Genomic DNA, 24,609 nt, shown 5'->3' with positions numbered 1-24,609 from the left:
TGCCTGTCTCTGGGAAGGGCTGGGTTCTTTGTGGGAACCGCAGCGGTGCCCAGAGATGTTTAATTTGGCAAGGAGCTTGCGGGGTACCGCTAGAGTAACTCTGATGCCTCTCGCAGGCCTTGTTGAGGTGCTCTTGGCAGGCCTGGGCAGTGGGGGAAATTGGGTGGTGGAGGTTGCAGCAAAGGGCCCGTCAAAACATTTGCAGCCAGTTCAGAGATCCCCTTCCATTTCCTATTGCATTGCGACGAGCAGGCACCAGGAGGCGCACAACTGGGATATGGTGGGGTGAGAGCTGCTCAGGGGCAGGCTTAATTCTGTAAACTGGGGGCCCAATCCATTGAGAAGTTTATGCCATTGCAGTTTGCCTCAGTCCTTTTCTGTTACATCACTTCTCCAGGAGTGTTCAGTCCTTTGGCTGCATTGTTCCCTGTAGGATACATGCTTGCTGAAGCTGCACCCACCATTGTCTGGGGAAATGGCCTCAAAGGGATAACTCCAGCAGTTGTCAGAGTCTTTTATTTCTAGCGCAAATCTGAACTCATGGTTTCCCCGTATGGTAGAGAAGAACGGGGCAGGGAGGTGGTGGTGAGACAGTTTGGCCTAGCAAAATGGGAGAAGCGTTTTAGAAAATGTGCTCAGTGCTGCGTCTTATTTAAATCCCCGGTATGAAGATCACAAAAGTCAGAGGCAGTAATGCTTTTGAATACCAGTTGCTGCAAACCACTGGGAGAATGCTCTTGTTCTGCTTGTAGGCTTTCCCCCCTGCAGGGCCACGGCTCCAGCAATGCGGGGCCACTCTGCTCCTCAAAGGTTGAACGGAGGCTTGTGCTAGCATCTTCCCAGGCCCACTCACTCTGCACCTTTCAAATCTCAGAATGGATAGTTCCTTCTGGCTATGCTCTGTCTCCACGACCGAAGGCAGGAATGCTCCTGAATACCTTGCTGGAAGCCACAGGAGGAGAGAGCATTCTTGAGCTTGGGTCTTGCCAGTTTCCCACAGTCATCTGGTTGGCCACTGTGACAACAGGATTCTGGACTTGATGGGTCATCGGCCTGATCCAACAGAGCTCTTTTTTATGCTCTCCCAGTGGCTGGCTATTTTGCAGGGGCGATGCTCCACCAGGAACCAAACAGACATTGCTTGCTCGCTCTGTGGGCTCCTGCAGACAACTGGTTTATGCAACATTCACCTTGATTTGCTTGCACAAAGCAGAGAATGGAAAGGTGTCGCTGCGCTCCTGCGTCCTCCACAGCACATATTTTGGGTAAGGAGGCCAAGGCATCAGCTGAGGCGGCTCACGTGGGCCCTAATGAAAGCCAGACCCTGCCATAGTGATGACATTGGGCTGTGATTTGTGCTCTCCTGCACAGACTAAACAGGCAGGGGGGAAAAAAGGAACTTTGGCACAAGCCACATCTCAGCTCCAAATATAAACCAGGAAGCAGCTGACGGCTGCCCAGGCTCCAGCAAGGGGGTCTGTCCATCTTTTTCCGGTTTCAAATACTCATTGCCTCAGCTGGATTTTGATGGCTACGGAAAAGGGTGTGATCATTGCTCCGAATCTTGCTTATAAACCCAGGGAGGGGCATGGAGAGCCCACGAAGGAAGATGGCAGCGTTTGGGATTTTTTTTTTTCATTTAGAGAAAAGGCAAGCAAGAGGCGACTGGATGGAAGTTTATTTAATTATGCCTGGCATAGATAAAGTGGATAGAGTTTTTCTCTTATAATGCTGGAGCTCATGGACCTCCAATGAAGCTGAATGTTGGAAGATTCAGGACAGGCAGAAGAAAGTAGTACATCATGCAGAGCACAGCTGACCTATGGAACTCGCTTCCACAGGAGGCAGTGATGGCCACCAACCTGGATGGCTTTAAAGAGGTCTGGGCAAATTCATGGGGTAGAAGCCTGTCAACATTCACCAGCTAGCTATGATGGCTATGCTCTGCCTCACAGCCAAAGGCAGAAACATTTCTGAATGCTAGTTGCTTGGTGCATTTGAGGAGAGGTTGCTTGGAGTATTCTGTAGCATGTCAGGGGTGTATATGTATATGGGTGTGGTGGGAAAGGCCATTTCTTAAGAGTTTGGTGATATACAGCGGTGTAGTAGTTGACTTGGGGAGTTGAAGCCCTGTTACTATTTCTGCAGCAGGGTCCCCTGTCTCCAGCATCCTAGAGCCACCCAATCAGCATGAAAGGGAAGCCCTTTAGCCACTGAGAGGAAGCCTCCTCACCCTTTTGTGCCGGCTGGAGCCCATCAGGAGGCAAGTCAGCCCCTGAGAATGGGCTCCTAGGGCCACTCCGGGGGAAGACATGCAGGAAGAACACTGAGTTGTTCTATACGCTCCAAAGCGAAGCATCTAGGAACCCTGAAAATGCACGGTGCTTCAGTTGCAAGAGAACAGCGAGTGCAAGTTCCGCTCCACACAGTAGAGCTTCACGTTAAACACTACTTGAGTCTCTCTGGGAGAAGATACTGGAGCACTAAAAATTATTTGCCTGTGCGTGTGCACAGAAAATAGCAAATCTATCTTTAAGGCAACACATGGAGATCTGCAATGCATCCCTAATTATTGGAAGAGTAGCAGATAATCTTGCATAGGTGTGACTATCATGAAGGTACCCTGCACACCTGAGCCTGCAGCTACTGGCAATATAGCCCTGCAGGGCTTTTATAGTTCTGCGAAGCTGAGGATGTGTATATTTGGCCACATACCTGCATTTGGGTCCATTTAACTCAGGAGTCACCAATCAGGGGCCCTCCAGGTTTCTGCAGAATACAATTCCCCATCTTCCCTGGCCATTGGGGTATGCTGACTAGGGCTGATAGGGCTTGTAGCCCAACACTCATGGTGGTTGTCACTGGCTGTAGCTCTTCAGGATTTCAAAAAGGAGCCTAGTCCCAACATACCTGGAGACACCACTTGGTTGATGACCATAGCCTTCTAATAAAGGGCAGCTCTTCTTCTCAGGAAATGGCTCCTGGGTCGAAAAAAGTAGACCTGGACATGCTTATGCACTCATCCTTGCAGCAGCAGTGGGCTGCTGTAAGGCGCCATTTGGAATGGCCAAACCAACATGGCAGTTGCCCCAGGGCACTGTGGGAGATTCAGCACAGCGGCTCTCGCCACCCCACCTGCCATGGTTCCTTGAGGGTGCTGATCTCAGGTGCGCTGGAGGGCCAGCCGACTCTTACCAGATTGCAGGGAAGGGCCCAAACAGTTGGCAGGAGAGTAGACAGCTGCCAGGAGAAGAGGTCAGGAAAGGCCAAAGCACAGGCACCGAAACCACACACAGAGATAGAAATACACCGTTTCTTTTTAATGGAGGAAGCTTTCAATGGAGACGCTAGACTTGTGTACCAAACTGCCCTTGTCGTAGCCAGGACAGGAGGCCTCTTATGGTGGCCAGAACCACTGATGCAAAAAAAGGGGGGGCAGGGCGTCCATCGAAGCCAGCTCGAGGCAGCACAGCTGCAAGGGAGGACAGTGCCCATATTGGCACCACAGGATGAAAAAGCTCCAGCAGAAGGCGTGCCCAGTCAGGTCTGGGATGCTATCCCAAGACTGGGTGTGCTGAAGCTCCAGGCCAGTGCGAGGCCTGCACACATGGCCAGCTTGAAAGGAAAGTTGCCTCCCGCCTCTATGCCCACAGAGCAGCCTCCTTTGCCAACCTGATGCCCCCCTTGCGCACCTCTGGCCTGTATCTCCTATCAACTGCTAATGCAATTCTAGGCTGTGGCAAGAGAAGTCCAGGGTTGAGATCAAGGGAAGTCATAGCACCACACTATTCTGCCTAGGTCAGACCCCACCCGGAGTCCTGTGTCCACCACAGTTTAAGAGGGATAGTGGCAAGCTGGAATGTGTGCAGAGTTGGGCAGCCAAGATGATTGAGGGTCTGGAAACCAAGCCTTATGAGGAATAGTTAAGGGCATGTTTAGCCTGGAGGAGACTGGGAGGTGACATGAGAGTCATCTTCAAATATCGGAAGAGTTGTCACACGGAAGATGGGAGCAAGCTTGTATTCTTCTGCTCAAGAGAGAAGGATCTGAACCAACGGATTCTAATGACCAGAAAGGAGATTCTGTCTCGGCATTAAGAAGGACTTTCTGACAGTGAGATCTGTTTGACAATGGAATGCACTCCCTTGGAAGGTGGTGGGCTCTCGTCATTGGAGGTTTTTAAAACACAGGTTGGATGCCCATCTGTCAGGGATTCTTTAGCTGTGATTTCCACAGGGCGTTGAATTGAATTTGGTCCTTTCCAGCTCACCAATTCTATGATTCTACAACCAGCCCTGGTCAGCATGGCCCCATCATAGCCCCAGCGTCAGGCGGATGTTTAGCTTGGGGCTTTATGTGAGCGATAGCCCAGGACGTCGGGAAGCAGGGCAGCAGATTGGCAAAGGTCTCTGCCCCGTGGAGCTTATGCCACGGCCTTTTGCGACCACCATGCTCAGAACCTGAAAGCCAGCGACTCCATTGATGCAGGTTATAGCAACTTGGAAATCCCTAGGGGAGAGAAGCATGGCATACGCAATTATAATACTGGTACAAATAAAAGCCACCCAACCCACCCTGCTAAGCCCTCCCCCTCCCCGAGCCCCAGGCGCCCAGCGCTTGGTCCACAAAATCCCTTTCCCGCTCCACAAAGGGGGGAGCAAAATCAGAAGTGCTTTGGTTCTGCTGTCGGTGGGGGGTGAGGGAGAAGGCCTCTGTTGTCAATAGGGTCCACGTCTCACTGGTGGGGGCACCCTCAAAAGAGTCTTTGCCAGTCTCCTGGCTTCCCCCGAGACAAGTTCTGTGCTTCCCCCGCAACCCCCAATCCTCACTTCCTTTGTTGTGTGTGTGTGTGTGTGTGCAGTCCTCTCTTAGTAACATGGCCACCTTCTACTGCACGGTTTGAGGTGACGTGGTGGCCGCTTTGGGCTGCTGCTCCATGGCGGCTTCTCTGCTCTTCTTCCTGGGGGGCTTTTTGATGGGCGTTTTCTTGACCACCTGGTCCCCGGCCACAGGCGTCGTTGGCTCTTGGCTGCCACCGGAGCTGGGCTTTTCCGCCTTTCTGGGCTCGCCGGCTGGCGCCTCCGCCACGGGGCTGATCAGTTTCTGCAAGTTCGGGGAGGTCGGCAGCACGGGCTTGCTGGACTTCTGGCTGCCGGCGGCCACGGAGCGCTTGGCCTTCTGCGGCGGGGTGGGCTTCTCCCTCTGGGCCGGCAGGGGGCTTACCCCGTTCTGCCGTGTGCCCCCATCACCCCGGTTTAGGCTCTGAGTCTTTTCCTTCAGCTGTGCTGCCAGCAGCGTGGCTGCCTCTGAAGACAGGTGGGGGTGAATGACTTCGGAGCGTAGTTTGCTGTGACTGGGGCTTTTGGGGGCATCGCTCCCTTTCCGGTCCGGAGGGTAACTGCCCATCTTCTTGATCACGTTCTGGACAGCTCCGTTGATGTTCTCCATCTGCTCCGCGCTGGCCTTGTGCCTCTGCTTGAGCTTGGATGGGGACAGCTGCTCCCCGGACAGGGAGAGGGCCTTGCCTTCGGGGGAGCTCAGCTCCCTCGGGTGCTTCGGGGCTTTCTCTTTGCCCCTGGCGGCAGGCACCTTGCCATGGACCCCGGCCGACGTCTCGCTGGGGCTCCTCTTCCTCTTTGCCAAGCCCTGTTTGTGCTCCGTCAGGTCAGCCATCCCGATGGCGGGCAGGGAGTTGGACTGGTTGGAGCTGTACTTGCTGTGGATCCAAGAGACTTTGGGCTTTGTCGAGGGGTCTGGCGGAGGGGGCTTGGCTCTCTCCGGCGACGGGGGCTTGGCGGCACCTGCGTTGTCATCCTCGTCTCTGGACTGCTTGGAGAGGCGAGCGATCCGGGCGTAGAGGGCCCCGCTGACCGAGCCAGACCCGGAAGAGGAGCGCTCGCTGTCAGAGGATTTGAGCAAGGGTGTCTCGCTGCTGTCCGCTGGGATGGAGGGGCTCTCTTTCAAGACGGTGTACTCTCCGGCTTCCTCCTCGCTGATGGGTGGTGCCACCTTCTCCACTGGGTTGCAGGGAGCGGAAACTCTGTCCTTGCTGTCGCTCACACTCTCTGCAGAGAGAAAGCAGGCAGGGGTCATTAGGAGTCAGTGTGAAGCCATGTTTTAAATATCCCACAAGGATGGAGGACCCCTGTGGCCCTCCAGGTGTTGTTGGGATGCTAAGTGTGCATTGAGGAAAGGGGGTCTGGAGTCTGTCTCAGGAGAGAGGGGGCAGTGATTTGTGGGGATCTGTATCAGCCAGCGGGCAAGAATCAGAGACAAGGGGAGATTCAGAGCTGGAGGAAGAGGAGGAAGTTGCAGGGCTGGCAAGTGAAGAGCCAGGTGCTTCCTCACCCTCTCCTGCACCCCTGTCTCCCAGAACCAGGAGGGGATTGAAGAGGGAAGAGCAGAGGCAGTTTCCACGCAGGCATAGTCTCCAGCTGCATGCATGCAGTCCATCAGGAGGAGGTAGTTAACTATCTGCTGTGTCTGGGGTGCGCCTGTGACATGGGACTACAGATGGGATTGCTGCAATGTGCTTTAGGTGGGGCTGCTCTCAAAGACGATTTCAGCTGGTTGAAAACATAGTAGCCAAGTTCCTGGCTGGGTTTCTGTTTAGATCTCATATAACCCCTGTTTCTAAACAGCTGCACTGGTTGCCAAGTTTGTTTCCAGGTCCAATTTATGGTGCTCATGCTGGTGTTTAAAACCCGGAACAAACTTAGGCCCCAAATATCTCAAAGGCAAACCCCTTCCTGACAGCCTCTCGGTCGTTAAGTTCAGCAGAGGGGCCCCTCTTGGTAGTTCCAGTAACCTCAGAAGCTTGCAGCTATCTGCAGTTTGGGAGAGGTTTTTCTCTGGGGCAGCCCCTAAGTTGTGAAACTCTCATCCCACAGAGGTGCAGCTGCCACGTTCACTGTACAGTTTTTGTTGAGTGCTGAAGATGCACCTCTTTGGCACTTGAGACGTATATTTTCAGGACTCAACTTATTCTGGTGATTTAAAACTATTATTAATCTTTTATTTTAAATAGCTGTGGCTCATCTTGGGCCCTCGGGGTAAGGGCACATAATAAATGATACATCATACCCCTGACTATGCTGATTGGGGATGATGGGAACTGGAGTTCAACCACATCTGGAGGTCATGGGTTTCTCACCCCTGGCATAAATGAAGTTATGAATGAATTATGGAGAGTGCAAGCTCCTCCCCACCTTCTGCTTGAAGGGGGGGGGGCACTTGATCCACCCCCCCCCATTTTGTAAGATGTGTTAAGGCAGCCTCTCTCAAACCAGTGGCACTTCTGCTGTTTTGGACTACAACTCCCATCAGCCATAGAGCTCAGGTCCTGCTTTTGGGCTTTTTAGAAGAGGCATCTGGTCGGCCACAGTGAGAGCGGGATGCTGGACTAAATATGAGCCTTTGGCCTAATCCAGTAGCCCCATTCTTTGGCTGGGGCTGGTGGGAGTCCAATGGGGGAGTTGAGTGCCTCATTGGTTTTTTCTACCTGTGGAAATAAAGGACTGGGATCCCAAGAGTTAATTTCCACTGGTGGGAAACTCTCTGCCTGGCAATTATGGTTTTCTGTTTTCTTTTTTCTCCCTCTCCTTTGGAGTCACGCATGTGTGGCCTTAGAATTCTTTAGTCATTACAGGGCTATTTCATGAAGGCCTGCTATTTGCTGCAGAAGGGTTGCGGTGGAGCTGGGCTCACGCCAAATTCCTTTGCTCTGTAACGATTGCCAAAATTAAAGGAAGAGGGAAAAGAAAGGAGCTCCGCGGCTGGTATAGCAATTTAACCTCCTGGCTATGGTTAGGCTGCAAGATGGGAATGTGGACTTCAAGCATTGTAAGCACTGATGCACCCATCCCAGCTCCAGACAACCCCAGCTCTCTTTTTTAAGGGTTCTAGTCCTCAGTGCCGCAGATGAAAGCTTAGAGATGACATCAGGGTCTGCTGACGTCATCTTCAGAAAATATTCATTGCAATGAATGGGATAATTCCTTAGGTACAGTATGAGAGTCTTAATCTCAGGGTTGTGGGTTTGAGACCCATTTTGGGGGAAATAATTCATGAATTGGAAGGGGTTGGGCTGGATGGCCTTCGTGGCCCCTTGCAACTTTACAATTTTATGAGTCTCCGACTTAAGGAAGGAATGTAGGAAGCAGACAATTGGGCCCATCAAGTTCAGTATTGTCTGCACTGACTGGCAGCAGCTGCCCGGGTTTTAGACAGGGTTCTCTCCCAGCCCTCCCTCGATCAGCCACTGAGGACTGAACCTAGGCCTTTCTGCATGCAAAGCAGATGCTGGACCACTGAGCTACATCCCTCCTCCCCAAAGCAGCCGTATTCATTAATTTAAATGGGTCAACTCTGAATATGACATTATTAGCTATGGCTCAAAATATTTTTTCTACATTACAAATGTTCAGTGTGTCACTTGACTCATCACCTCAACACACACAAGGAAAACCAGATATAGTTATGCTCCGGTTATCTCCCGCTGAGACTACTGCAATGCGCTCTATGTGGGGCTGCCCTTTGAAGGTGACTTGGAAACCACAACTAATCCAGAACGCGGCAGCTAGACTGGTGACCGGGAGTGGCCACCGAGACCATATAACACTGGTCCTGAAAGACCTACATTGGCTCCCAGTACATTTCCAAGCACAATCCGAAGTGTTGGTGCTGAGCTTTAAAGTCTTAAATGGCTTCGGCCCAGTATACCTGAAGGAGCATCTCCACCTCCATTGTTCTGCCCGGACACTGAGGTCCAGTGCCAAGGGCCTTCTGGTGGTTCCCTCACTGCGAGAAGTGAGGTTACAGGGAACCAAGCAGGGGGCCTTCTTGCTAGTAGTGCCCTCCTTGTGGAACACTCTCCCATCAAATATCAAGGAGACAAATAACTTTTAAAATACATCTGAAGGCAGCCCTGTATCAGGAAGTATTTAATGTCTAATGTTTTACATTTTTTAATGTGTTGTAAGCTGCCCAGAGTGGCTGGGGAAACCCAGCCAGATGGGTGGGGTAAAATAATAATAATAATAATAATAATAATAATAATAATAATAATTGTCCTGGCCTAAAGATCTAGGGTGATGTAGTGGTTTGAGTGTCAGACTAGGACCTGGGAGACCAAATTTCGAATTCCCACTGGGTGCGACCTCTCAGCCTAACCTACCTCACAGGGTTGTTGTGGAGCTTAAATGAGAAGGGGAAGAAGTACAGTGTGTGCCACCTTCAACTCCTTGGAGAGGAATGGTGGGATATAAATGCAATAAATTAAGTTCAACTAAGTTTTTTTACTTTGGAAGAAGCCATGGCAGCAGGGGATGCTGTAAGAAGGTGGCAATTTTTTATGGCAGATGCGCCCATTGAGGCTCAAAAGTCTGGGCTGCCAGTGTACTGGGGTTCCCCAGAGCGCTGCCTTTCTGCCCTGCTCACCTTCGTGTGGCACGCAGTACACGGGGCCCTCATCCGTAGTGTCGAAGGACGAGAAGGAGCCCCGGGATGACCACGAAGGCGACGGCTGCTCCACCACTGATGGGGGCTCAATGAAGCTGCAGTTCATGGTATTCTCCAGGTCATGATGAGCCACTGCAACACAGAGAAAAGGTTGAGAAAGAGGTTCTTGGCCTGCATCTGAAAAAATCAGGGTCGGATTTAGGTTTGATGAGGCCCTAAGCTACTGACGGTAATGGGGCCCTTTATATGTCCAGCTGTCCTTTGTCAACAACAAATTGTTGCTGTTTTTGTGTTGAACATATGGTAATTTATGGACCTAATAGGTATCTAAAGCCATTTGCATATAACAAATAGGAGCCTACACAACACAAAACACTGTTGCTGTATGTAGGTTTTATTTTATTTGTTTTTTAATCTTATATTTTGAAAATGTACATCCAGTTTCATTTACTTTAATTTTTTTGGGGCCCCCCAAGAGAGTGGGGCCCTAAGCTATAGCTTGTTTAGCTTATACGTAAATCCAGCACTGGAAAAAAGCAATGAAAAGAAGAAAAAGAAGGGGGGGGAGTAGCTGTGTTGGCTCAGAAGGAAACAAAATCCACACCCGAGAGACCAGATTCCCTTGATTATTAGGCCAACTGAAATCTCACCAAAAATTGGTGTGCAAGCTTTTCAGTTTTCCACAAATCTTCATCAGGCTAGAACAACGGTGGGGAACCCATAGCCCTTATTTTGTGTGTGTGTGTGTGTGTGTGTGTGTGTGTGTGTATTACTGATTTTTTTTGCTTTTTAATTGCTTTGAGATTCTGTTTTTGTTTTACAATGAAGCGGTGTGTACACACACACACACACACACACAATGTATATACTGCTTGATTGCAAAATAAAAAACAAAATCTCAAAGCAGTTAACAAAGAACAAAAAAAAAATCAATAAAAAATATTTAAAGCAGCCAAAAATATTTATTATAGATGTGGAACGGGTATTATCTGGCACCTGTGACAACCACAGTTCCACAGACCGAAACAGTTGGGGGAAAGCAACCTCACAGGTAAACTGGTTCCAAGTTGTTAAGGGCTGTATATACTAATATTAACACCTTGAACTTGCCCAGGTAGCAAGTTGGAAACCAATGCATGTCTCTGAGCGCAGGTGTTATATGCTGATGAGGCCTCACACCCTCTGCTGGGCAGAGATGGCAGCTGTGGACCAAAACATCTGAAGGCCATCAGGTTGAGGAAAAATGGCCTATGGTGCCTTCAGGTTGATGCTGCCCGCAAACACTGCAGCCTTCAAGGTGTTTCATCTCTCATTTGGTTGCTGCTTTTTGCACCTCTTCCAACCAGAAGTTTACATTCAGTATTGGCAAAGTAGCCACATTGGATTTCCTTCCTTCCATGCATTCTAAGAACATCTCTTTAAAACCTCAAGGAAGGGAGGGAACCTAGAATATATCACAGACTCCTGCAACACTTCTTGGGTGGTTCCCCCTCCCTTTTGTACCAGTGCAAGGCATTTGGGATGGATGAAGAGCCCCAAAAGGAGAGAACTCATTTCCCACAAAGCTCACCCAGAGGCAGAGGCAAGAATTACAGGCCATAGACAAGCATCTATCTGGACCTCGCAGACACTGGCTTCCAAGAGAGTTGAAAGTGGTTTAAGGGAGTGGTGCTGTTTCTCACGGCATGGAGACATGCACATCCGTCTCTTTTGACCCACTGCAACCTGCAGTCAATGTTTTTGGAATAATACACAAAACCTGCAGAACTTACTCAGCCAGAAGCAAAAGGGGGGGTGGGGTCGGCGTATGCACCCATAAATAGCAACCTCTCATTTCAGCTGCTGATGGGAGTTGCAGTCCCTGATTGTTAATTCTTAATATTGTACTGCTTGGTATTTTATATTAGTACTTTGATAGAAGTTTTATTGACAGCATTTACCGTATTTTTTGCTCTATAAGACGCACTTTTCCTCTCCTAAAAAGGGGAAATGTGTGTGCGTCTTATGGAACGAATGCAGGCTGTGCAACTATCCCAGAAGACAGAACAGCAAGAGGGCTTGCTGTGCAGCACTCCCTCTCGTTGTTGTAGCTTCTGGCTCAGCCGGGCGCAGCCTTTTCAGGGCATTAGGGAGCCTTCATCCCGCTGTCCTGAAGAGGCTGTGCAGCTAACCCAGAAGCCAGAACAGTGAGAGGGATCACTGCGCTCCCTCTCGCTGTTCTGGCTTAGCCGCGCTCTGTCCCTTCCCCCACCTCCCGCAAAAGCCCCCAAGAGCCGCACTCCCTTTAAAGAGCCTGGGATGCATATAGGCTCTGCTCAGTGCTCCCTTCAAAGAATATTTTTTTTCTTGCATTCCCCCTCTAAAAACTAGGTGCGTATTATGGTCAGGTGCGTCTTATGGAGCGAAAAATATGGTACGATATCTGTGTTAATTTTTAGATTGCACTGCTCGGTATTTTCTTTTAATAATAATGATTCTGGATTTTTACCAAGAGTATTTTCATTAACCTCCCCACACACAATCAGAATGAATGCTCAGTGAAGACCAGGAATTGGGCTAACCTCCACAAAAGCTTCATGCGACCAAATCAGGTTGAATGCTTGAATAAGCAGGCTGGCTTCAAGGAGGAACCGTCATCCTAAACTCAAGATGATTAAGAGAGACCCAGAAGTCCTCAGAAAGAAAAGAGAAACTTTTAATTTATTCTAACAGCAGAGGGTGCCCTCTCCCTTTCTGGCTAAGGACTGCCTCAGGAGGGTTTATGCTGCCTGCTGAATTTGGCTGTCCTAGGAAATGAGAGGGTGCACACAAGGCACTGAAGCTTATCCACAAGAGATAAGAAAATTGGGCTGAAGGGGATGTGAGGTCAGGGGCAGCAATGCTTCTGAATCCCAGTTGCTGGAAACTACAGAGCAGGATATATTGCGCTCCTGAATCTCAACATCAAAAAAACTAAGATCATGGCCATTGGGCCCATCACCTCCTGGCAAATAGAAGGGGAAGAAATGGAGGCAGTGAGAGATTTTATCTTCTTTGGCTCCATGATCACTGCAGATGGTGACAGTAGTCACGAAATTAAAAGACACCTGCTTCTTGGGAGAAAAGCAATGACAAACCTAGACAGCATCGTAAAAAGCAGAGACATCACCTTGCCAACAAAGGCCCTTATAGTTAAGCTATGGTTTTCCCAGTAGTGATGTATGGAAGTGAGAGCTGGACCATAAAGAAGGCTGATCGCCGAAGAATTGATGCTTTTGAATTATGGTGCTGGAGGAGACTCTTGAGAGTCCCATGGACTGCAAGAAGATCAAACCGATCCATTCTGAAGGAAATCAGCGCTGAGTGCTCACTGGAAGGACAGATCCTGAAGCTGAGGTTCCAATACTTTGGCCACCTCATGAGAAGAGAAGACTCCCTGGGAAAGACCCTGATGTTGGGAAAGATGGAAGGCACAAGGAGAAGGGGACGACAGAGGACGAGATGGCTGGACAGTGCTCTTGAAGCTACCAGCATGAGTTTGACCAAACTGCGGGAGGCAGTGGAAGACAGGAGTGCCTGGCATGCTCTGGTCCATGGGGTCACGAAGAGTCGGACACGACTAAACGACTAAACAACAACAACATATTGCGCTCCAGTCCTGATTTTGGGTTTCCCATTGAGGCATCTGGTTGGCCACTGTGAGAACAGGATGCTGGGCTAGATAGGCCATTGGCCTGATCCAGCAGACTCTCCTTATGTTCTTAACTGATATTTAGAGGCACACTGCCTGCAACAGTGTAGACAGAGCACAGCTGTCATGGATAAGCTTCTCCTCTGAATTTTTCTAGCCCTCTTCTAAAGCCATCCAAACTGGTGGCCATCCCTGCCTCTTGTGGGAGCAAATGCCATAGTTTAACTCTGTGCTTTGTGAAGAAAAACAACAACACACTTTTTTTCCATCTGTCCTGAATCGTCCAGTGTTTATCTTCATTGGATGGGTCCTGTATGGTTCTGGCATTATAAGAGAGGAAGGAAAACTCTCAGCAGCTGGCATAATGATGGATTCTGCCGAAATGGCTAAAATGACCGGAAGAATCAGAAATCAGGAAGATCAAAACTTTAATAAGGAATGGGGGAAATTTATAACTTATCTTAAAGACCATCGTAAACAGTTAAAATCGATAGTAGGATTGGGATATCACTTGTAGTATAAGGCTGAATTCTGGACACAATGGTGATGTAAAAGACTTGGATCATCATAAAAGATGCAGGAGGAAATGATTTATAATAGGACCCACAAAGGGGAGGATGGAAGTTCAGGAGATTGCTTGGAATCTTGTTTTTATGATTTACGTTTGATTATATCTCTGTGGAATTTTAATTTGGGGAAAAAAACCAATAAATAAATTTAATGGAAAACTCCCGGCAGCCACTTTAGAGTGAGAATGAAGATGCTGGGAGAACAAATCGCCGTGCACTCGTACAATAACATGGCTGCTGAGCCTTCCCCTGCCGCATAACGCTTTGCAAACGAGACTGGGACCTGCTTGCCTGAACAGCCCCTGGGCCAAGGAGACCCCAAACAGGGCGGCTTCTGTGCAGAGTGAGCCCCCCGAGGGATGCAGAGTTTCCTGTAGCTGCTCGGCACTCAGACATCTGGTTCTGGGTGACTCGTTGCCAAATAAATCATGCCAAGAGCGGCTGCAAAAGCGCCGCGCTGCTTCCTGCGGGCCTCTCGCTTCCAACCAGCGCCACCCCCCTCCCAGCCACAGCGTTTCTCCCCACAGATCCCCGTTTTCACTGGCCTGCCTCCTGGGCCAGTGCTAGTCAGAGGAGGTCTCAGCCCTTATTTCCTTAAAGTTAGAGAAGAAGGGCAAGGGCGGGTGGTGGGGGCAGGATAGCAGTACATCCGCTTTGCATGCATAAGGTCCCGGGTTCAAACCCTGGCATCTCCAGGTAAGACTGGGAGAGACACCTGAAACTCTGGAAAGCTGCTGCCAACCAGTGTCAACAATACTTAGCTAGATGGAAGAATGGCCTGACTCAATGTAAGGGAGCTTCCTGCCTCCTTATCGACGTAGATATCTCCAGACTTGCCATATATTCACAAACATCCTATGGATAAGATACTTCAGTTTCCTGTAAATATATATTTTTTCATCAGGCTGATGTTTTTAGTTTTCTCCGAAATATTTTTTTCTGTTCTCTATGGCTCTGGTAACCTTTTTGGTTAGATTACTGCAATGCATTATATGTGGGGCTGCGCTTGAAGATAGTTCGGAAACTGGTGCAGTTTGGCAGCCAGGTTGGTCACTGGGGTAAGATGGACTGAGCGCATCACACCAATTCTGGCCCAACTGCTCTGGTTGCCAATTAGCTTCCAGGCCGAATTCAAACTGCTGATTTTGACGTATAAAACCGTACGTGGCTCAGGACCCCAATACGTCAAGGACTACCTCCCCCCATACAAACTGGCCTGGACATTGTGTTCATCATTTGAGGCCATTCTTCGTCTGCCTCCTCTATGGGAGGTCCGGTGGGCGGCAACACAAGGAAGGGCCTTTTGAGTGGTGGCTCCCCACTTGTGGAATGCTCCCCACAGGGAGGCCTGCCTGGTGCCATCATTACAAGTGCCAGGTAAAAACATTCCCTTTCTGCCAGAGCTTTGGTTTTTAATTTTTCTGCAGCCTTCTTCAGTGGGTGGAATGTTTTAATCCTGCCTTTAAAAAACAAGAATGTCTTTTTAGATCTTTCTATGCTTTGTTCTATACCGGTTTTAATGTATGTGCTTGTTTCTATATGTATTGTAAGTTGCTTTTGTAAAAAAAAAGGGGGGGAGCAACTAATAAATTTAATAAATAATGTAAACCTATAGTTTTCATAATATAAAATTTCCATTGTTTTTAATATTTATACAGCAGTAGGCATCCACAATCCTTTTAACTCTTTCGGTTTTGTGCCTTAACTTCCAATGAAGAACAGTTTCAGCATTTGGGACTTTTTAATTTAGAGAAAAGCCAAGTATGAGACGACATGATAGAAGTTTAGAAAATAATGGAGAGAGTGGAGAGCGAAAATTTTTCCACAATGCTACAACTGGTAAAAGGTAAAGGACCCATGGATGGTTAAGTCCAGTCAAAGGTGACTCTGGGGTTGCGGCGCTCATCTCGCTTTCAGGCCAAGGGAGCTGGCGTTTGTCCACAGACAGCTTTCCGGGTCACGTGGCCAGCAGGACTAAACCACTTCTGGTGCAACGGAACACAGTGATGGAAACCAGAGCGCACAGAAATGCTGTCTACCTTCCTGCCGCAGCGGTACCTATTTATCTACTTGCACTGGCAGGCTTTCGAACTGCTAGGTTGGCAGGAGCAACAGGAGCTCACCCCATCGCAGGGATTCGAACCGCCGACCTTCCGATCGGCAAGCCCAAGAGGCTCAGTGGTTTAGACCACAGCGCCACCCGCTCCTCCCCGCTAGAACTGGTAGACATCCAATGAAACTGAATGTCGGAAGATTCAGGACAGACAAGAAGGACCAGCTTCTTCACACCTAGCATAGTTAAACACCCTCCCACTGTAAGCAGTGATGGCTACCAACTTGTATGTCTTTAAAAGAGGATTGGATAAATTCATGGAGAATGGGGCTTCCAACGCCTACGGGACAGGATGGCTATGGCTCTGTTTTCCACAGCTGGAGGAAGTAATGTTTCTGAAGATCAGTTGCCAGGATCTGCAGGAAGGGAGAGAGCTCTTACAGGTTTCCCAAAAGAGGCATGGTTGGCAACTGTGTGAACAGGATGCTGGACTAGGTGTGACCAGATGCACTGACCTAAGCCAGCAGCCTCTTCTGATGCTCACCCTATGGCATGGTCCATAGTTGCTGCAGCAATGTTGAAGCCTTGTTGCTGGATTTGCTGTTCCAAAGAGAAGGCTGGCACCATCTTCCATTTCCTGCTCAGGGGAGGAGGAGGAGGAGGAGCTGTCGGGCAACCCACCACCTCCTTCTCCTCCTCACTTCCTTTCCTCCTCCTGGGGAAACCGAAAGGCCTTCATAGTGAAAGCGCCAACAGATCAAAAGCAGCTTTGAAGGCCACAGGAGAGCTGACCCGCTCCGGGCAGAACAAGCAACTTCCTCAGCTACTGCATAAACAGAGACTTCCTTCGCCGTCAAACAGGAAGGTTAGGCCTGTTCAGGAGTCTGCTTCTACCTCACAGAGCCAGGGCACAAGATCTGGGAAGGGCACTCCAGGGCAGACCCTGTGCGAGCCTGGAGGTGGGTGGTGTTTATGCATTGAGGGGCATTTTTCCCCCAGGTGCTTGCAGCTCATGCTTTTTTTTGCTTGCTACAAGCGACGAGATAATCCCCTCCCCCCAGTGAAACCTCCATGTGCCAGGGCAGTCTATCTTGGAACACCAGACACTGGAGGCAAACACAGGAGGGCTGTTGCTGCACACAGAGGAAGTCATAGTGTGTGAGAGGGGGAGGCAGGCAAGTTGCTCTCTCACGCAATAATCTTGCTTGGGCTGCACTGCTCAGCTCCATCGCAACAAGGGGATGTGGCAGCCCTTTCCGCCATTTTGAAAAAGCACTTTTGGTCAAGGTGTTGAGACTTTCAAGCGGTATAAGAGCGCGCCTTTCTGGATGCATCCCATGGCAGGACAAAAGTACAGTGGTACCTCGGGTTACATATGCTTCAGGTTACAGACTCCGCTAACCCAGAAATAGTACCTCGGGTTAAGAACTTTGCTTCAGGATGAGAACAGAAATCGTGCTCCGGCGGTGTGGCGGCAGCAGGAGGCCCCATTAGCTAAAGTGGTGTTTCAGGTTAAGAACAGTTTCAGGTTAAGAACGGACCTCCGGAACGAATTAAGTATTTAACCCGAGGTACCACTGTAATCTCATTTCAGAAAATGGCCTTGAAGATACCTAATGGTAAAAGTCCGGAAACCTAAATCTATTATAAGTAGCTGTATGAAGTAATAAAAAATAATTCATGTGCTGGTTCTGGGCACCCAGGAGGCACCGGGCTGCATGCAAGATCCTGCACCTCCTTGCTCGGAGCACTAACACACAGAAAACCCACAATGTGTTGCTCTATCTAGCTTAATATTGCCTACCCTGACTGGCAGCAGCTCTCCAGGGGTTTCAGGCAGGGAACATTGGAGGTGCCACTGGTGGCTGAACCTGGAACCTTCTGCATGCAGAGCAGATGCTCAGCTACTGAGCTGCTACGGCCCCTTCTGCAGATCGTGGGCTGGCTTCTTAAAAACTGTGCCAGTTTTGCAGAAAGAAAGGAGGGGTGGGGAGGGAAGAAATGGAAACCTAAAAGGGGTGAGTGGGAGAGATGGTCCGCTTGCCCTGGTCTCCCAGTGGCTCCAGCCTGCAACACCCCCCCCGGCCCTCGACTACAGCTGCGCGGGACCTCAGCCCTCCGCGGTCAGGGATGGATAAAAAGAACATATGGCGAAGCCTGCGTGCCAAGGCAAACAAAGGAGTCTGTGACCAAAGCATTTCATTCCAGTGAAATAACAGCCCCTCTGGCAGCCGAGCGAAGCCGCGGGAAGGAAGGCCAGCCTCGGAGAGGGTGTCCGCAGACAGGAGAGAGCGAGCAGATGCAAATCGACTTCTTCATGTCACAGGGGTCTCGGCTGCCAGGATGGGCTGTCTGGTTTCCAAAGTGGGCGCGTCCCCTGTGGGGTCGTGGGACTCCCTGGGGGTGCGTGTGTGGCAAGGAGGGGCAAAGGGATGCCGGAGGCGCAAATGACTATCACAGAACCATAAAGACTAGAGTTGGAAGGGACCTCCAAGGGCCATCAAGTCCAACCCCTTGACTTTTCCTCTACGTCAGACATGTCCAACCGGCCGGGCATGATCTACAGGTAGATTGCTGGAGTGCTCCAGGTCCATCGCTGGATTAAGAAAAGTTATCGCCTGTTTGCTCCTGATCAATCGTGCCATGCCGTGCCCCCGCTCTATGTCCCACTGCCGCTGCTACATCTGTGAAAACTTGTCTTCCCAGCGGCGGTGGCATAGTGGGGGAATGAGGGAGGGCGTCGGACTGTTTAGTGATTGATTTAATGCAAACCCCCCCCCCAAATAGCTCAACAACAAAAGCTCAACCACTCTTGTCAATCCTTCCTAAAAGGCTCAGCAACTCTGGGCAATGCTCCCCCCCTAAAAAGCTCAACAAATCTGGTCTGCCCCCCCCAAAAAAAACTCTTGGCAATGACAATGGGTAGATCATTGCCAGTTTTATTATACAGTGGTACCTCAGGTTAATAACTTAAATCGTTCTGGAGGTCCGTTCTTAACCTGAAACCGTTCTTAACCTGAGGTGCCACTTTAGCTAATGGGGCCTCCCGCTGCCACCGCCATGCAATTTCTGTTCTCATCCTGAAGCAAAATTCTTAACCCAAGGTATTATTTCTAGGTTAGCGGAGTCTGTAACCTGAAGCTTCTGCAACCTGAGGTACCACTGAACTGGGAGTAGATCGCAGTCTCTAGAGAGTTGGACGTGTCTGCTCTATGCTAAAAACTCTCAAACTCTGCAAGCTTTCCTCGCCGGGGAATCGCTCCACCCCTTGATGGTTTTGGTCAAACTTTCCTGAACTTTTTCCAACTCGACCTCAGCCAGGTAGCCAGGAGGTGAAGTTTCCCACACATGGTGCTGAAGCTGTTTTCCTGCATGCATCTTCATCCTCATCTAGGGGGTCTCACACACGCTGGGAGGAAGTGTGGCACTGTTCCTATTGCTTTTTCTTTAGGTAAAGGTAAAGGGACCCCTGACCATTAGGTCCAGTCGCAGACGACTCTGGGGTTGCGGTGCGCATCTCGCTTTATTGGCCAAGAGAGCCGGCGTACAGCTTCCGGGTCATGTGGCCAGCATGACTAAGCCGCTTCTGGCGAACCAGAGCAGCGCACGGAAACGCTGTTTACCTTCCCGCCGGAGCGGTACCTATTTATCTACTTGCACTTTGATATGCTTTCAAATTGCTAAATTGGCAGGAGCAGGGACCGAGCAACGGGAGCTCACCCCGTCGCGGGGATTCGAACCGCCAACCTTCTGATTGGCAAGCCCTAGACTCAGTGGTTTAACCTACAGTGCCACCCGCGTCCCGTTTAGTTTAATTTAGCAGACAACAAAAAGCATTGAGGAGAGAGGAGAGGGGGGAAGGAGCAGAGCTGCTCTGAGCTGGGCTATCCGCTCTTGCATAAATGGTCTTTCACCCCCTTTGGGAATAATAATAATAATAATAATAATAATAATAATAATAATAATAAAATTATAAGCTACCCATCTGACTCATTGCCCCAGCCTCTCTGGGCAGCTTCCAAGAAATTAAAACACAGTAAGACATCGAACATTAAAAGCTTCCCTATACAGGGCTGCCTTGGGTGTCTTCTAAACAACTGTATAGTTTTTTTTATTTCCTTGACATCTGATGGGAGGGCATTCCACAGGGCGGGTGCCACTACCGAGAAGGCCCTCTGCCTGGTTCCCTGTAGCTTCGCTTCTCGCAATGAGGGAACTACCAGAAGGCCCTTGGAACTGGACCTCAGTGTCCAGGCTGAACGATGGGGGTGGAGACGCTCCTTCAGGTATACCGGGCCAAGCCCGTTTAGGGCTTTAACGCTCAGCACCAGCACTTTGAATTGTGCTTGGAAACATACTGGGAGCCAATGTAGATCCTTTAGGACTGGTGTTATATGGTTCCAGTGGCTGCTCCCGGTCACTGATCTAGCTGCCACATTCTGGATTAGTTGTATTCCAAGTTGCTTTCAAAGGAAGCCCCATGTAGTGTGCATTGCAGTAGTCCAAGTGGGAGATAACCCGAGCATGTACCACTCTGGCAAGACTGTGGAGGCACGTAGGGTCTCAGCCGGCATATCAGATGGAGCTGGTAGGCAGGTAGGCCCTGGATACAGAATTGACCCAGAAGTGCCTCTGTCCAAACCCAGGGTCCTCTTTGCTGATTCCGGCAGAGGCAGCAGTCAGCAGCTCCAGCCTCCAAAGTCAGCAGAGGCCAAGAGGGGAGCCTCTCACTGCCCCGTTTATACAAAAGCCCCAAGCAGCAGGGAAGTGCCAGGAAATGGGGAAACACAGGCCCATTCAGCCTGGGCCTCTGCTTCACAGAAGGAGCCTCTATTCAGAGAAGAGGGGGGGAAACTCAGCCCAGCGGCGCTTCTGTAAACACAGCGCTTGTTATCGTTTCAGTGGGGAAATGGTTGCTGCTGCTCTGAGCCGCGGGCTTTTCAGCGCCAGGGATGTACCACTGTGCTCCCCTGACCGAGATGGGGGGTGGGTGGGGAGGCAGCTCTCAGAAAAGCTGAGTGCAAAAGAATCCTGACCAGCTTGAAATTGCTTAAAAGAAGAGACAGGATCGTGTTTCTACCAGAGCTGAGCCAAAGGCTTCACAAAGTTTAATATTTGGAGCAAAGACTGCAGCAGAGAGGTCCATGACCTCCCTCTCTTTTTTGCACATTTCCCATGCCTGTTTGCAAGCCATGGTTCCCCTGGTCTGCTGCTGCTTTGTAGACATTAACCCCTCCCCAATAAAATTTGAAAGGGCTTCCTCACTGCTAAAATCCCAGCCAATCAGGGAATTACATAGTGATCATGTTGACATCACAGTGCCAAGCTGCCTGTTCTATGGTTGCATTCACACCCATATTTAAAACACAGCTGCCTCAACTGTGGTTTGTTCAAGCCAACAAACCATGAATCGTTTCGCAGACCAGCCATAGTTTCTGTAAGCAAACCCTTTTGCCTTGTGCCTCTGTAGCTTGATTGAGTATCTTGGTGGAGCAAAACACACACACACACACACACACACACACACAAAACACCCCTCCACAGTCAGGCAAGGCTGACAATGCGTTCTGACATAACACAAAGCCATAGCTAGGAACAAGCCATGGTTTGTGAGCTAACAGCAAACCGCGGCTTCACACTGTGGTTTGTTGCAAGAAAACAAACCCTGATTAATTCTACCAGGCTGGGCTTAGCCATTCAAAGACATGACACAGGGGCACTGACAGAACTGTCAAAATGGATCCTGACACATTTGCAAACCTAATTTAAGCCTCTGTCACCGTGACAAGAATTCTGAATCTCGCACGCCTGTTCATCATTCGTTTGTCTACACCGGGATCGTGATGCCACACAGTCAGACCTGCAAACCATGGTTAGCTATGGGGCCCTTAACAGGATGTGGGGAACACATAATGGAGCTTGGGGGGCGGGAGACAACCGAAGCTGGTCCTTACCTACAACCTTGGGCAGCTTCTGGCGGCGAAGAGGGATGCGTGGAAGTTTCATGCTGATGCGGCTGAACCTCCCACAAAGACGCCTTGGGGATTTCTTATGGGGTGGGTCCTGGTTTGAGCTGCAAGGGAAGATGTGCATTTTGGGTTAGACTCCTGGCAGATGTTAACAGTGTGGATGCAGATGGACTGGGACCAGGGGTTGTCCTGGTGGATAGTGTGATGAAGGCCCCCATCACTTTGCTTTACTGTTAGGGTTGCCCCCTCTTTCTGCACTGCAGAAGGTTGGAGTAGATGCTCCTCCAACTCTACAATTCTATGATTCTTCTGGCACTGTGTCTGGTCAACATGGGCAAGCACAATGAGGAAGTAGCAGAGTCTTGAGGTGGCAGAAGGGGCTATACTACTTTCAGCCTTCTCACATGTGAATTCTTCCTATCCTCTTTTAAACCCATCCAATTTGTCGGACATCACTGCCTCCTGTGGCAGGGAGTACCATATCTTTGTAAATTTACCGTATTTTTTGCTCTATAAGACTCACTTTTTCCCTCCTAAAAAGTAAGGGGAAATGTGCGTGCGTCTTATGGAGCGAATGCAGGCTGCGCAGCTATCCCAGAAGCCAGAACAGCAAGAGGGATTGCTGCTTTCACTGCGCAGCGATCCCTCTTGCTGTTCTGGCTTCTGAGATTCAGAATATTTTTTTTCTTGTTTTCCTCCTCCAAAAGCTAGGTGCATCTTGTGGTCTGGTGCATCTTATAGAGCAAAAAGTACGGTATTTATTTGGTTTTTCAAATTAAAATTTTATAATCACATATCAACATACAATAGAAAAAACAAGATTCCACAGAATCTCCTGGATTTCCCTCTTCCCCTTTGTGGGTCCTGTTGTTAGTCCTTTCCTCCTGCATCTTTTATAATAAACCAATTTTTTTTGCATCTCCATTATTCACCATTAAAATTCACCATTAAAATACAAGTGACAGGGAGTACCATAATTTAAGAAGCTACACGAAGGACTCAAATTTTATCTGTCCTGAATCTTCCAACATTCAAGCTTTGTTGGGTGTCCACAAATTCTCTGCCTGCCGTGTACAATTTTATTCATTATCATGTGGCCTCTTGCTCACCTTTTCTCTAAACTGAAAAGTCCCAAATGCAGACACCTTAGGCAGAAGCAGACGAGACCCCCTTAATCACCCTCCCTCCTGCCCACCAAGGAGCCTCGGTAGCCCCCCTGCCAATGGGCTCAGGGTTCCCAGCATTGATGCTTACTCCCGGGAGTGGTCTTTCTTGCGGCAAACGCAGCAGCAACACAGGAGGGAGAGGAGGAGGAGGAGGAGGAAGGCCAAGAGGGCACCGGCTCCAATGACGCCCATCCGCTGGTTAGCCTCTGAAATGGAATCAGGAGAGAAACAACACCCCCCCTCTTGTTTTATTTTATTTATTTAATGGAATTTGTACATTGCTCCATTGTAAAAAAAACAACAACCTCTCAGCAGTTCCCAGAAATAAAACATGCATTGAAATGATTGATCAAAGTCAGAGTTACAAATTAAATTAAGCAGAAACAACAGCTCCCCCCATTAAAAGATATAGACATTATAAAATAAAATTAACCTATTAAAATGCATGTCAACTTTATACATCCAGGTAGGCTTGCTGAAATAAGCAAAATAGGCTTTTGGCAGGTGCTGAAAAAAACACACAGTGATGGCAGCTGCCTGATTGTAAAGGGGCGGGGAGTTCCAAAGTATAGGCGCTGCCACACTAAAGGATTAACTCATTGAACGTGCAGAAAGACACTGCAGTTCTAAGGGGTTCGGCAGGCATATAATTCCAATTGCTTTCAGTTTCTCAATCTTAAATTCAGTTCTCCACATTTCCACATCAGTTTGCATTTTTTTAAAAATAAAAAATAAGAAAGTCCATGCAAATTCAACAGCATTTTAGCATTTTAGCATCTACTTAAACTACATTTTTGGACGCAAAATTGCCTAATTGTCAAAACAGTCCCCCTAATATGATGCATTTTCCTATGTCACCTTCACAAACTTATGCATTTATCTGACTTGGCTGCAGAACTGCATTGCAAAATTCAGAGAAGGGCAAAAATTCGTAGTGTTTTGACTCACCTATTATTATTATTTTTTAAATAAAGGGTGAATTTAGTTAAGTTTGCCTTTGGATGCAGAAGGAATCAATTCTATCTCTCATCCCTAGTTAGGTAGGATGGAAACTAGTCCTGTTAGCCTGCAGAGGGAGCCTTGCCATAGAACTCTGCAGACTCCAAACTTCCCAATGGGAACAGTTCAGAACTAGCAGCCCAGGACTCGACTCAGCTGATGGATGCTGGTGATGTCTCTTCCCCCAAGCCACTTACCCATGTGGCAAGATCCAGTCAGTGGGTCGCAAGAATCTTCGTGGCACTTGCAGGATTCTGAACAGTTCACCCCGTAGTGACCAGTCTGGCACGTCACGTTACACCTGTGGGATGTGATACACAAGTAGCAGTCAAGTACAACATTCCTTGTTTGCCTAGAGTGGACATGCAAAGGGGATGTTTGTTCCAGCCAGTCGAAAACTTCCTGTTTCCTCCTGGGCTGGGACATACTTCCTTTTGCATGTGACTAGAGGTGGGCGTGACCTTACCTGTGCAGGTAACAAAAGCACCAGGCACGCAGCACACTCTCTCTCTTTGACTTCCTCTCTTCATTGGAGCAGCTTTTTTCAGAGAACAAAGAGACTATCTCCATATGGTATAGACTCACATGTATATATCTGTAACTAAATCTGCCTTCAGGGATCCAACTGTGAACTGATGATGATGTGAGTAAACTTCTTTTATATACCTTAAATAAGATTTGTGGCGTGTTTATCCTTTTAATATGGAAATAAGGGATCTTATCC

The 24,609-nt window shown here is 49.1% G+C and overlaps 1 protein-coding gene across 1 annotated transcript in view; it reads right to left on the bottom strand.

Annotated features, from left to right (window-relative positions):
* Positions 1 to 3,299: 3,299 nt before the first annotated feature.
* SCARF2 (scavenger receptor class F member 2) overlaps positions 3,300 to 24,609 on the bottom strand; it is a 49,715-nt gene continuing 28,405 nt past the window's right edge. The window contains 5 exon segments of the mRNA XM_083478547.1: positions 3,300 to 6,065; positions 9,439 to 9,591; positions 21,706 to 21,824; positions 22,975 to 23,092; positions 24,083 to 24,186. Coding sequence (XP_083334673.1) covers positions 4,888 to 6,065; positions 9,439 to 9,591; positions 21,706 to 21,824; positions 22,975 to 23,092; positions 24,083 to 24,186 — 1,672 coding nt within the window. The 3' untranslated portion in view covers positions 3,300 to 4,887.

Source organism: Podarcis liolepis (assembly GCF_965112155.1).
Source record: "Podarcis liolepis genome assembly, chromosome: 15".
Taxonomy (NCBI): Eukaryota; Metazoa; Chordata; class Lepidosauria; order Squamata; family Lacertidae; genus Podarcis; species Podarcis liolepis.
This window is presented reverse-complemented; position numbering and strand designations above follow the sequence as displayed.